Genomic DNA, 12,619 nt, shown 5'->3' with positions numbered 1-12,619 from the left:
CGCACTGAGTCACAGAAACTTTTATTGGAAGCAAACCAGCTGCAGCAAAGTGACACTCAGTGCACGCTGCCCGATGGGCAAGGTGGGGAGTACAAGTGGGCGGATGACCCCTGGGGACCGCCTGCTGGGTCTCCGGCCCTTTGGGCTGGAGTGTGCAGGTCCAGGCCTGACCCTGCACAAAATACAAAAATAAACTCTGTGGTCCAGCTGTCCCTGCCCGTGTCAGTTCGTTTGGGCGGGGCAGTGGCTCTTCCCACCAGGCCCTGTGCCGTTGCTGTCCAGTCCAGCCACAGCGTGGGCAGCGGGAGCCTGTGGGGCTGAGGGGACATCCACAGGCTACAGCCAAAGGGCTAGGCAGGCGTGGCCTGGAGTGGCGCTGGTGCTGTGGTAGCGCCAGGATCTGGCCAGCAGCTGTGGAGGCCCTGCGGCCCCTCAGGTGGGCAGGTCCAGGCACTGTTTGAAGCTGGGTGAAGCGAGGGCCTCTGTTCCTCCTCTTCACATACAGATCACCGGAACCCTGGGCAATAGGCGGCACACAGTGAGTTCTGAGGAGCCCACACTCAGGAGACCAGGCAGAGGGGGCCCCACCCTGCCCTGCACACCCCAGGCTGAAGGGAGGGAGGCCACTGCAACCGTCACGCACCTGTCCTCTTCCATGGTGCTGGTCTCCTCGTGGCCGCCCTCGCGGCCTCCACCTCCACTCTCCTCCTCCTCCTCTCCCCCGAGCTCCATGTCCAGCTCATTGCCTGCCTCCGACGGAGTGTAGGTGGATCCACTGGGGGTGGGGGGACCAGTCTTAAAACCGCCTACCCCCAGCCTGCTGCTAACCCCAGGGAGGGTGTCTGGGGAGGACAAAGTTAGGAATGGGGTGGGCCAGGCTGGGGAAACGGTGTGTGAGCCAAACAGGGAGGTAAAGGAAGGAAAGTGGACAGGTGCCGGCCAACCTGATAGAGCGGCAGCTGAAGAACACGATCCGTTTCAGCCGCTTGTTGTAGAAGAAGTAGTTGAAGGACCAGAGGCTGCCGTCTTCCCCGAAGGGATCTGAGTCCAGGTCTGGGTTGTAGCTGGGGCGTGTGGGGCGAGATGTGGTGTTAGGTCCCAAGTGCCACCCGCCCAGGACCCACCTGCAGGGACGCCAGCTCACCTGTAGATGTCGCACTCAGCCAAGCAGATCTCCTCATCCACCGCGTTCCACAGCTGCGGCTTCAGGGCCTTGAAGTCCTCCCGAACAGCGGAGAACAGGCTGCAGTTGACTGCGTTCACCACCTAGGATGGTCACAGTCAGGGCTGACGAGGACCCAGGGCAGCAGGCGTGAACCGGGCCGAGCCCCAGTGAGTTAGGGAGGATGCCAAGGATGGCTGTGGGCCTACAGGTCCCTTCCCCGACCCGACCCTCACCCAGCTGAGGCTGGGCTCCCGGCTGAACTCGTGGCTCCGGGCCCTGCTGAAGTCGTAGTCCGGCCGGAAGGACTCGTTGAGCGTGGCGATCAGGTAGAAGAGGGTCTTGCGGCTGCACTTGTCGCTGAGGGGGCCCTCATCCTCGCCACCCTGGCTCTTACTCAGTCTGCACAGAGAGAAGCGTCAGCCTGGCACTGCCCCGCTTGCCAGTGCACAGTGGGCAGGCCCTGCCCGGCTCACCTGCTGGGGCTGAGGCCCGAGGTCTGGGGTGGGGACAGTGCCTCCAGCACATGTGGCTGGCCCTCCTGGCAGAACTGCTTGAACATGTGCTTGTCATCGCCCGCCATCTTACACGAGTAGCTCTCAATCCTAGAGACGCAGGCACAACCATGAAGCACGCCACCCCCGCAGGCTCAACCCAGAGACAGGGCAGAGTGACCTCTGAGACGCCAGCCCCAGAGCCCCGGCCTCACCTGCCAATGATGTGGGCATCTCCCGTCTCCACGGTCAGCTGCGAGTTGATGGCCTCGAAGCTGGAGTTCTCCAACAGCTTCATGTCCTCGGGGAGGAGGTCCTGTGCTCCAAAGGGCTACTGCTGCCTGAGGATGCAGGTCAGTCCATGGGTGTCTGGCCCTTGGGGCTCCACCTTCAGCCCTCCTCCCAGTAAGTGGCGCCGCTGTAAACAACTTGGGTCCCTCCTGCAGCCTGCTCCCAGGCCTTCAGCACTGGCGGGAGAGGTGATGAGAGCGGCACGTCCAGGCCCCAGATCAGCCACACCTCTTGCACCTCACAGGAGTTCTTGGGCCAGGCTGGGGGACCCACCGGGGATCCTGCTAACCCCGGGGCTGCTGGGTTAGTCTCTCCCTCAACAGCCCCCATCCCGACACAAGAGCCCTACCCACCAAGGGGGGCCCTGCGAGCCCGCGAAGGGACGTGACTCCTGCGGTGCCCCTCCGGCCGGGATCCTCAGCCCGGGTAAGAACCGCACCCAGTTAGGAACCAGATCACCTGGGGCTCGGCCCTGCCGTCACCTGGACGCGGCGCTCTTTCCTGTTCTACAGGCTGCTTTCTAGTGAGCTCCTCCGTTTTTCTCCGAAAGTACGACAGGGAGCGGAGGGAGGCCCCGCGGCCCCCGGAGGGCCTGTCAGCCGGGCAGCTAGGGCGCTACAGCGTCTGCCGGGTCTAAGGGGAACCCCAGCCAAGCCGCGCGAACTACAAGTCCCAGGAAGCCGTGCGCCTTGGGAGGCGCGCGTGCGCTCCAGCGCGAAGCCTGCTGGGGGCTGTAGTTCTGGAGGGCCCGAGTCGGCGCCGGGCACAGGGCGTACCCCTACCTGCTTACTCTGCGCTCAATCGGGCCGGACCGGACCAGGCAGGGTCAGGTCGATTGGCGTCGGTGCGGGTGAGAAGGCGGTGCGGGCCCCGGGTAGCGCGGACGCCTCAGGACCGGAGTGCGGCGCCGCGGCCTCCGCTCGGGCCGCACTGTATCCGGGGAAAGAAGCTCCGCAGCGACGTCCCGTTACTCCCGGCCCCGCCGGCCCATCCGAGCTGCCACCGCGACATAGCCTCGCCCGTGCACGGCGCCCGACTATCGCGACCGACCTGCCCGCCGACCGCCACAGAAGGCCCGAGCAAGCGAGCGAACGACCTCTACCTCCCCGGGCCGGACAACAACAAGCGTCCGCCAGGCCCGGCCCCACGCGTCTGAATGGCCCGCTCCAGACGCCGGGACCGGGAGCTCGCAGAGCCATTGGGGGCAGTACCCGCCGCTCAGTCCCGTCTTCCACTCCTACTGGCTGTGGCGCATGTCCGTCATCTTCTCGGCTGTGCGAACCCGCCTTCCTCCCTGGCGCTCATTGGTCGCGGCCCCTCGCCGGCTCCGCCCCGGGTGCTGTAGGTGTGGGCGAGAGGGGGCAACTGAGTGTTCGGTGGGCGGCGAGAGGCGGGCGGCGGCCCAGAAGGAGCCTAGGAGCGCGTCCGGCTCCCGCCAGACGCGGGGGTCGACAGGGCCGCCGGGCTGCAGCCCCCAGCCGAGCCTCTAGGGCCTTCCAGTTGTGGCAGGTGCTTCAGTCCCTGACGCTTTGCCCAGAATACAGGCCTCCAAGCCCAGCCTCGCCCGCCGGAGTCCGAAGACCCTCTGGCCATGTCCATCGTGGGCGAAGCGGGAGGGTCAGACGGCTCCAACGCTCGGGCGGCGCCCGGAACCCCAGGCTCGCGGTCCCAGTTTCCGGCCGGTGGAGGCGCTCAGCGGCCCGAAGCCACGGAAGCGGGCTCGTGGGGCCGGGCCGGGACCGGACCGGAGATGGCGCCGCCGGCGGACGGCGCGGCTGCGGCCTCCGACGTTGGCTCGGCTGCGGTGCTCCTGGCCGTGCACGCCGCGGTGAGGCCGCTGGGCGCGGGGCCGGACGCAGAGGCGCAGCTGCGGAGGCTGCAGCTGAGCGCGGACCCCGAGCGACCAGGGCGCTTCCGGCTGGAGCTGCTTGGCGCGGGGCCCGGGGCGGTGAGTGGGGGCGGCGGGGGCTGGCCGCTGAACCCGAGGCCATGCCCGTCCATTCGCCAGCTGCGTGCTCTTGAGCAGTTACCTTTTCTTTGCTTCTGTTTCCTTGTGTGTTAAATGGGGATAATGCTGGTACCTCCCTTCGTAGGACTAGTGTGAGAGTTTCATAAGGTAATACGTGTAAAGGGCTTAGGACAGTGAAAGTGGCCTGCAAATGTTACCTCGTGTTCCTTTGATCATCATGCAGTATGTGCTGGGGGAGGCACTGAGCCCGGACTCTCCCCCTCCTCAGGTCAGTTTGGAGTGGCCCTTGGAGTCCGTCTCCTACACCGTCCGAGGCCCCAGCCAGCATGAGCTGCAGCCTCCACCAGGAGGGCCTGGGACTCTCAGCCTGCACTTCGCCAACCCTCAGGAAGCTCGGCGGTGGGCAGCCCTGGTCCGAGGTGCCACCGTGGAAGGACAGAATGGTCAGTGCCCTGGAGCGAAGATTCACTGGGACCGGGATAGTGTTAGTTCTGCAAGAGAACAGGAGTAGCCCCGACCCCCCAGGTCTCGATGGGGGGAGTAGTGGGGAAAGCTGAGCCCACCTTACCCACTGCTGGGGTTCTGGGAGGACTCCCAGGAGGGAGGAAGTAGAGAAAAGGAACAGAGACCGAAGAGCTGGAGCCTGGAGTGCCAGACAATGTGGAGGGGCAGAGCACGCAGGCCCTCAGGACCTGGGTGAGAAGACGGACTATATGAAAAGCTTTGGGAAGGTATTCAGTAGGAGAGTGACAGGCTCAGATTCGAACTACTTAAGACTGGTTGAGACCTGCATTCGTGTGAGTGGTGCAGATAGGGCCGGAGAGAAAAAGGATGTTTCAGAGATGCTTAGGAGATGGAATTGGCTGGATTTCCTTGAGGTTTAAATGGAAGAGTGAGTGGTTGAGACAGAAAGCTGCAAGGAACAGACACTGGGGAGCTCCCAGATAGAGGACCTTTTTGGGAGGGCACAGAGGTGGTCAAGTTCTTAAACATGTGGGAGGGAAGGGAGATAGGTGGATCTGGACTGGGGCTGGGGCTCTAAAGAGGTAAAGGTTGGGGGTAGAAAAGGTCAACCAAGGTCACCAGGAGAGAGAAGTGGGAAGAGAAGAGGGTCGGGAAGGCAGACAGTGCACCAGGGAAAGTCCACAGATGCATCAGAACAGCCGTCAGAGGTGAGAAGAAAACCATACACTGAGATGAAGAGAGGTCCAGACGACAGCATCTGCAGAGAAGGAAAGGCCTTTTTTTTCGTTCATTCGTTGTCCGTTGGTTCACCAAATGTGTGTTCAGCACCTGTAGTAAGCACTCTTTTAAGGCCTTAGAGATTTAGCATGAAGAAAATTTTAAATCTCTGCTCTCTCGGAGCTGGCATTTCCAGAGAGGAGACAGACGTATGAAATAAGTAAAATAAATTCTGTCAGATGGTGGAAAGGATGGGAGCGCTGGAAGGGAGGGATTTGCAATTTAAAATAGGGTGGCAGGGAAATCCTCATTAAGGTGACCCTTGAGTGAAATTTAAAGATCATGGGGTGAACCATGTGTCCTGGGAGCAGCAGGTACAGAAGCCCCAAGGCAACAGTATGCATGACATCTTTCGGGCTCGGTGCTCGGGAGCCCTGCTTATCTCGGTGGGAGGACAGCTCAGAATACTGAGGCCACCACAGGAGCTGCATCAGCACCACGTGGGCAGGGCCTCAAGTGGGTGGTAAGAAGCAGAGACGGCAGCATGCCCAGGGCAGGCATCGGCTGGAGAGGGTTTGGCATGGGGGCAGCCCAAGGTGTTCTGTGACGATGGTAGAGCCAAGAGAGAGGATGGAGGTCCCCGAGGACAACAAAGAGGCCATCTTGGGGCTTCTCTGGTGGCGCAGTGGTTGGGAGTCCGCCTGCCGATGCAGGGGACACGGGTTCGTGCCCCGGTCCGGGAAGATCCCACATGCCGCGGAGCAGCTGGGCCCGTGAGCCATGGCCGCTGGGCCTGCGCGTCCGGAGCCTGTGCTCCACAACGGGAGAGGCCACAGCAGTGAGAGAGGCCCGCGTACCGCAAAAAAAAAAAAAAAAAAAAAAAAGAGGCCATCTTGACTCCAGGGCTCCTGGTGAGCAGTATGGGGTGGGCTCCTTCTGAGGACCTCCTTTGGTTCTGCTGCGAGGCCAGGGAGCCTCCTGGCTGGCTGAGAGGGCCTGTACAGGCCAAGAGAAGGGGCCCGGCCTCTGTGGAGGAGGGGCACGGGTGGGACTGGGCAGCAGAAGGGACCAAAAGGACTCCAGAGCCCAAGGAAGAGCCAGGTGCAGCTCTGAGTGGAGTCAGCTGGGACCTCTGGAGTTTGCAAGGGCCAAGGCTGGGGAAAAGGCCTGGCTTTAAGTGTGGCCAAGGCGGGGCCCTGGCAGGGGCTGAGCTGAGGAGGGAGGAGACAAAGGTACTGGAAACCTGAGGTCAGAGAGCAGAGGCCTGGGTGAGTACTCAGCTGGGGGCTAGAGCTCAGACCACCAGCCCACCCCACATCTTCCCTCCTAGGCAGTGACAGCCTGACCCCAGCCCTAGGCTCAGAAACGTGCCCTGTTTCCCCGCCCAGTCTCCTTCAAGTACCTGCAACCAAGGCCCCCAAGCCCAAGGTGGATCTTCCTTGGCGCCCTGGAGACTTGATGGAGAAAGGTAAGGGCAGGGGGCTGGAGGGGCTGGGGGGCAGCCCGCGGGGGGCTGTGACGGCCCTCTCTCCCCTGTAGAGGACCTAGCAGGGCACCTGTCCCGGGCCATAGAGGGTGGGGATGAGAAGCGGGCAGCCCACGCAGCAGCCATCCTGGCCCAGCATCACGTGGCCCTCAGCATCCAGCTCCAGGAGGCCTGCTTCCCTCCTGGCCCCATCAGGTAAGGCCTGGGGCTTCCATCTCACCCGCCCTCCCAGTCCTGTCAGGTCCCCGGTCTTTACCGCTGACCTACACTCTGGCCCAGGCTACAGGTTACAGTTGAAGATGCTGCGTCCTCTGCCCACATCTCGCTGGCAGTCCACCCCCACTCCACCATCGGGGCCCTCCAGGAGCAGGTGAGCACGGGGTCTGGGGAGCCCTGCTGGGGGGACCTGGGTGACATTCCGACACTCTGGCCCCAGGTATTCTCGGAGTTTGGCTTCCCACCGGCTGTGCAGCGCTGGGTCATCGGGAGGTGCCTGTGTGTCCCCGAATACAGCCTTGCTTTCTATGGGGTCCGGCGGGATGGGGATCCTGCTTTCCTCTACCTGCTCTCAGCCCCCCGAGAGGCCCCAGGTCAGTCCTTGATTGGAGTGGGATGAGGAAGGTGGGGTGCAGCCTGACATGGTGCTGAGCCTCATTCCCTCTATGGCAGGACGCAATCCTCAGCACCCCCAGAAGATGGATGGGGAACTAGGCCGCCTGTTTCCTCAGTCACTGGGGCTGCCCCAAGCCCCTCAGCCAGCTGGCTCCAGCCTGCCCAACCCCCTTCAGGTGGGCAAGGGACTGGGCAGGGAGGGCCTAGGAGGCTGTGGGCATTGAAGGAATGGGTAAGCAGTAACTGTGTCCTCACCTCCCCAGCCCGGCTGGCCCTGCCCTTCCTGCACCTTCATCAATGCCCCAAGCCGACCCGGCTGTGAGATGTGCAGCACCCAGAGGCCCTGTGCTTGGGACCCCCTTCCCACAGCCTCCACCCAGCAGCTACCAAAGGTACCAGGGGCAGAGGCAGAGGCAGGGGAGGGGATGGGGGCAGGGGGGCAAAACAAGCAGAATGACCCATCTTCTGCCCCTGCCCCCAGGTCACAAGGAGAGAGGATGGCCCTTCCCTTCCAGGCCCAAGGTCCCTGGACCCCCTCCTGAACCTCTCAGGGAACCTCTGCTGACTGACCGCTCGCTGGAGACAAAACCGGGGCTGCCAGGGAGGGGCTGTGAGCTGGAGTCATTAAATACACTTGTGAGCCAGCTGGGTGCCCCTTTACTGTGCCCTTGTGCAGACTGGGCTGCTGGGAGAATGCAGAGCAGGGTGCAGCCCCACTCAGATGAAACTGAGTGGCAGAGGCAGGGGTGGCGGCTCCCGAGCTGGGCCCGGGTGGCTACTGGAGAGCATACTGGGGACGCAAGTCCCCTGAAGCCTCCCAGGCCCCAAGGGTGCTTGGGACACCCCCTGCCTGCTGACCACGGGCTGGGCCCTCTGAGCCCCACCCAGCCCTCAGCCGACTGGCCCCCCTTTTCCAACCAGAGCTTTCCAGGCACACACCCTCCCTCTGCCTTTCTCCTCTCTGCTCTTGCCCTCCCCACGCTGGTCCCCACCCCTCTGGGCTATTCCCACCAGGCTGCCCTTACATTCCCTGCTTGGGGACAAGAAAAGCTCAGAGGATAAGAGCCCCGAGCCAGGGCCCAGGGCTACTACTAAGAAAACACCGCCATGGCCCTCTTGCTACTGACAGGTCCATGGCTGTGTTAGCCCAGCCACTGTCTGGCCGTGTGGCCTGAGCCCACTCCCAGGCGCCCTGTAGACTGCTAGGAGGTGCTGTCCCCTCACAAAGACCGTGACCCTTGAGTCAACAGCACCTCCAGCTGCCCAGCCAAGAGACCAGAAGCACCTCTGGGTGGCCTCCGCCTGCCTCTCTGCTTCCTTGGTGAGGTTGAGCGCTGCCCCTCCTCTCCCGGCCGCCGCCCAGCCCTGCCTGCCCCTGAGCCCCAGGAACAGCTCCTGCAGCTCCTACTTTAGGCCAGCCTCTCCCTGGTTGAAATGCTATGCAGGGCTCCCCGCCGCCTGCAGGATGAAGGCCAAGTGGTTCAATACACGGACACTGGTGGGTTACTGCAGCAGGGCCCTGGGTCCCTGGGCCGTGTCCGGCCAAGCGAAGCCCTTTCCACCTGGAACCAGGTTCTCTCCACTCCGGTCAGTGTTGCCACTTTCTCTAACAGCTAGTTCTCTGCTTCCTGTCCCACGTTCACTGCTGGCTGGACTCCCAGCATTCAGGGCAATGTTGACCACACTGCACTGGACACCCCGGGAGCTCTGAGGGCAGGGATCTTCGTCCCAGAGTCCTCTGCAAACCTGTATTCCCATCACACAATAGCTCAAATGGGTATATTGAGAAACTTAATTTATTTCCATGATGGGCGCTGAACGATCTGGAGCTGGAACCCCGTCTCCTGCCCCTTCCCCTCTGTCCCAGAGGAAGAGGGGCTTGGCCAGGAGGGCCAGCTGGGACCTGAACAGGCCCAGGGTGGCTCCTTGGCTTGAGGACCCATTCAGGCAGGACAGCAAGCAGACACTGGGCAGGGTCACTTGGGTGGCCGATATGCCAGCTTCCGGCTCTTCAGGACTGACCACTTATGCCGCTTCATGGCATAGACCAGGGGCAAAAGCAAGCCCATCATCATCAACATCTGGGGGGGGAGGCAGGCTCAGAGGAGGGAGGCAGGAAGGAGCCCTGCCCAGCTCCCAGCCCCTCCCCCAGGCCCACTGTGCCCCTGCGCCCAGCCCTCTCACCTTGAGCCCCATGCGTTTGCGATGGTCATGTTCTGGTTCAGATGTCCAGCGCAGGAAGGTACTCACGTCCTTGGCTACCTGGGACATGGTAGCTGGGGTGCCTGGACCAAGGACAAGTGGTACGAGCTGCCCGTGGGTGTCCCTGCCCAATTTGGGGTAGCCCAAAGAGCATCCTCCACCATGGGGCAGAGACGGGTTCCTGCCCACAGCTTCAAAAGGGATGGGACCCACCCTACCACCAGCCAGCACACAGATGGCCTCAAGGCTGCCCATGAGCCTCCTCAGAAACACACAGTGTCCCAGCCAAGGAAGGTGCAGGCACTCTTGGGCCAAGAACTCCAGGAGAGCATCCCTGGCAGTGGGGAAAGTAGGACCCAGCTTGCCCACCCCCAGCGTGGGGGCCTCTCACCGTCGTCAAACTCCAAGACTTCATTGTAGATGGGAGGCGCCATGCCAATGGCCTGGCCAGGAAAATAGGGATTGAAGTGGAGGCCTTCTCGCAGCGACACCCCAGTGGGTGGCTCACAGTAGCCCGTGAGTAGGGAGAAGACGTAGTCCTCACCACCGTGCCTGGGACCAGATTGGGGTCTCCTCAGCCCCTGGCATGAGGCAGCCCTTCCCGCCGTCCCCCGCCACACACACACCCGGCCACCGCAGGCCAGTACCTAGCTCGCACGACGTAGCTGAGGTCAGGGGGCAGTGCTCCGTTGTTGGCCGCTCGTGCAGCCTCAGGGTTGGGGTATGGTTTGGGGAAGTAGTCAGACAGCTTCCCCGGCCGCATGAACATCTCCCCGTTCTCGTTGGGGCCGTCCTCAACCTCCACCTGCCACCAAGAGCCCCATCACAACCCTGCTGTCCAGCACAGCAGGAGCCCCGATCTGTGGGTCCTCGGCATCCCCACGTCCCCACCTCCTCAGCCAGCGCCTTAGCTTCATCCTCTGTGTAGCACACGCCCACCAGGTGGCGGTAAGCCACGTAGTCCATGCTGTGGCAGGAGGAGCACACCTGCTTGTACACCTGGAAACCCCTCCGGATGCTAGAGACATAGAAAGGGTTAAGGGCGCCGAGGATTCCACCCCACCCGGCCCACCCAGAAATTCCCCCAGCCAGCCACACACCTGGTGTGGTCCAGGGAGGAGAGGAGGCCGCGGTGGGACCACGGATAGCTGGGGGGGTGCAACTCCAGGTCACTGGCACTCACCGCTGAATGCAGAGCCACAGCCAGCCCTGCACCCCCTGCCGCCAGCATGCCAAGCGCTGACAGAATCACTTTCCGGCCCCGGGACGGGCCAGACTTCGACGACAGGGACACTGCCTGCAAGAGTCCCGCTCAGCGCCTGCCAGAACACCACCCAGCCCTACCTGGGGATCTGACTCTCAGCGCCTACCTCTCCCAACTCAGGCACCCAGCACCGGCCACCTCCCGCGCCACTGCCCTCCCCACCCTCCCCGCTGCGGACCCCTCGACCGGAATTCGGCCCTGAGGGCGGGGGGGGCGGGTTGTGAGGCGTGTTCTTAGATCCTGCGCCAGGAATCGGGCCGAAGTGAGCAAGGGTGCTGGGGCAGGCCAAGGTCACAAGCAGCTGGCCGAGATCAGGCTGAGGTCACTTTAGGACGCGGGCCCAGTCTGGAAGGCCGGAGAGGGGAGCGGGCCTGGGCGCGCCCCCCGGGGAAGCGCCCAGTCCCGAGCCGGCAGCGAGCCCGCCCCGCCGCCCCCCACGCTCGGCACCAGGTGCCTGTGCTGCTCGGAGGGGTGGGAGCGCAGCCCTGCTCCCAAGGTCGGCAGGCAGCGGGGGTCCGGCCGGGGCGGGGGCCCGGGTGCGAAGGCTGCTCCCGCGCTGCCCGGCCCGCGCCCGGAGCCTCCCAGCGGTGACCTTCACCGGGCTGCGGGTCCGCGCGGCGGCCAGGGTTAAGACCAGCTCTCACCTGGGGTGTTCGCAGTGGGAGCTGCCCGGGCCGCGCACCGCTCAGCAGACCCCGGGACCGCGCGCCCGGCAGCCCCGCGCCCCGCGGGCCCAGCCCTAACCCGCGAAGCGAAGCCACCGCCGCTGCCGCCATATTGCCCCTCTTCAGCGCGGCCGCCGCTACCGTGGGCCTCTGCGGCGCCGAAAGAGCTTAAACATCGCGAGAACCGGGGAGCGTGGGAGGGCGCGGGGCGGGGGCGAGGCGGGGCTCTGTCAGTCAGGGCCGGGCACCGCCTCGCCGCGCTACTCCGGTCGTCGTGGAAACCAGCGGTTGGGCGGGTCCTCGTTGCGTCTCTCTGTTGCCGTGACAACTCCCAACAACCCTGGTTTCCCTGATCCCGCCGCTGGTCTCCGGGGCTCAGCGGTGCTGCGCCCCCCACGCCCGGACGCCCCCAACCCGGAATCCACCGCTTTTCGAAGGCATCGCACGCTTTCGTCCAGCAACATTTCCAGACCTGGCGCAGTGGCAGAACACCCTCACTGCAAAGCACTGATATTACTTAACCAGTCAGGTGATCCCCTGGAAGGCCCCTCTTGCCGAGCCCACTCAACTTGCCCAGTGCTAGTAGCCTATTCCCCGAGGCTGTTGAAGGCAATTACTGGCAAGTGTTGTCGTTTCAAAGCTGTAATCTCCCTGAGGCAATGGAGAACAGCTGGGGCAAATAACAGACTAACCAAAAAGCTTAAAAGGAAGAACTGGGGAATACATTGTCCACAGGGGCGTTGAAAAGCCCTACAAATTTCCGGAATACAGTTGGTCAAAAACATAAGTAGGGCTGTGCATATACTCATGAAAGACCTGACCTTGAGTCTCTGTGCACAGGTGAAGCCTAAAGCAGAGTTGTAAACTGCCTGGCTGAATTCCGAGAGCATGTCCCACATACACACAGAGCCACTTGGGAATGACAGAGATTTATTGGTTCCAGACACTTAAGGAAATTTCTGTCCAATCATTTATCTGACCACTAAGCTAACCAGGTAGAGACTTCAGTGGCTACCCATGACAAATAATAGACTTGACAGAATTAGTTCAGAAAAGCCAATACACAAACACAACTACCATAGCAGCAACAGCAACAAAACCTGGAACCTGATTTCCAGAAATGCCACATTATATCATTGAAAATGTCTAGTTTTCAACAAAAAATTATGAGACATCCAAAGAAACAAGAAGGTCTGGCCTATAAATAGGGAAAAAAGAACCAATCAATAGAAACTATCTCTAGGGAATCTTAACTATTTAAATATGTTTGGGGGGGATAAACTGGAAGATTG

At 62.4% G+C, this 12,619-nt stretch overlaps 3 protein-coding genes across 7 annotated transcripts; 1 reads left to right on the top strand and 2 right to left on the bottom strand.

Moving 5' to 3' along the window:
- Positions 1 to 4: 4 nt before the first annotated feature.
- MAF1 (MAF1 homolog, negative regulator of RNA polymerase III) lies at positions 5 to 3,458 on the bottom strand. 3 transcript variants are annotated; one of them, XM_060128224.1, is made up of 8 exons: positions 2,738 to 3,126; positions 1,872 to 1,997; positions 1,639 to 1,767; positions 1,399 to 1,564; positions 1,145 to 1,266; positions 945 to 1,064; positions 644 to 775; positions 5 to 517 (listed from the first exon to the last, which is right to left on the bottom strand). In XM_060128224.1, exons 2-8 carry the CDS (start codon positions 1,952 to 1,954, stop codon positions 496 to 498), a joined length of 774 nt encoding a protein of 257 aa, XP_059984207.1. In that variant the 5' UTR covers positions 1,955 to 1,997; positions 2,738 to 3,126; the 3' UTR covers positions 5 to 495. The 3 variants fall into 3 exon arrangements, with proteins under 3 accessions (XP_059984207.1, XP_059984206.1, XP_059984208.1); XM_060128223.1 differs by having other exon boundaries at positions 2,730 to 3,124; XM_060128225.1 differs by lacking the exon at positions 5 to 517 and having other exon boundaries at positions 704 to 842; positions 2,730 to 3,458.
- SHARPIN (SHANK associated RH domain interactor) lies at positions 3,355 to 7,840 on the top strand. 3 transcript variants are annotated; one of them, XM_060128221.1, is made up of 9 exons: positions 3,355 to 3,775; positions 4,185 to 4,359; positions 6,429 to 6,566; positions 6,638 to 6,779; positions 6,864 to 6,954; positions 7,021 to 7,174; positions 7,254 to 7,372; positions 7,460 to 7,588; positions 7,678 to 7,840. In XM_060128221.1, the coding sequence occupies exons 1-9, from the start codon at positions 3,539 to 3,541 to the stop codon at positions 7,759 to 7,761; spliced, it is 1,269 nt and encodes a 422-aa protein (XP_059984204.1). In that variant the 5' UTR covers positions 3,355 to 3,538; the 3' UTR covers positions 7,762 to 7,840. The 3 variants fall into 3 exon arrangements, with proteins under 3 accessions (XP_059984204.1, XP_059984202.1, XP_059984201.1); XM_060128219.1 differs by having other exon boundaries at positions 3,355 to 3,895; XM_060128218.1 differs by having other exon boundaries at positions 3,355 to 3,895; positions 6,864 to 7,174.
- A 1,134-nt stretch (positions 7,841 to 8,974) lies between these two features.
- Positions 8,975 to 11,474, bottom strand: LOC132507777 (cytochrome c1, heme protein, mitochondrial). Its single transcript, XM_060127379.1, has 7 exons — positions 11,307 to 11,474; positions 10,499 to 10,695; positions 10,290 to 10,416; positions 10,046 to 10,203; positions 9,790 to 9,950; positions 9,381 to 9,481; positions 8,975 to 9,277 (listed from the first exon to the last, which is right to left on the bottom strand). Exons 1-7 carry the CDS (start codon positions 11,436 to 11,438, stop codon positions 9,173 to 9,175), a joined length of 981 nt encoding a protein of 326 aa, XP_059983362.1. The 5' UTR covers positions 11,439 to 11,474; the 3' UTR covers positions 8,975 to 9,172.
- Positions 11,475 to 12,619: the final 1,145 nt, after the last annotated feature.

This window comes from Lagenorhynchus albirostris, chromosome 17 (assembly GCF_949774975.1).
Source record: "Lagenorhynchus albirostris chromosome 17, mLagAlb1.1, whole genome shotgun sequence".
Lineage (NCBI taxonomy): Eukaryota > Metazoa > Chordata > Mammalia > Artiodactyla > Delphinidae > Lagenorhynchus > Lagenorhynchus albirostris.
The sequence above is the reverse complement of the archived record's forward strand: the minus strand, read 5'-3'. Positions and strand labels throughout refer to the sequence as shown.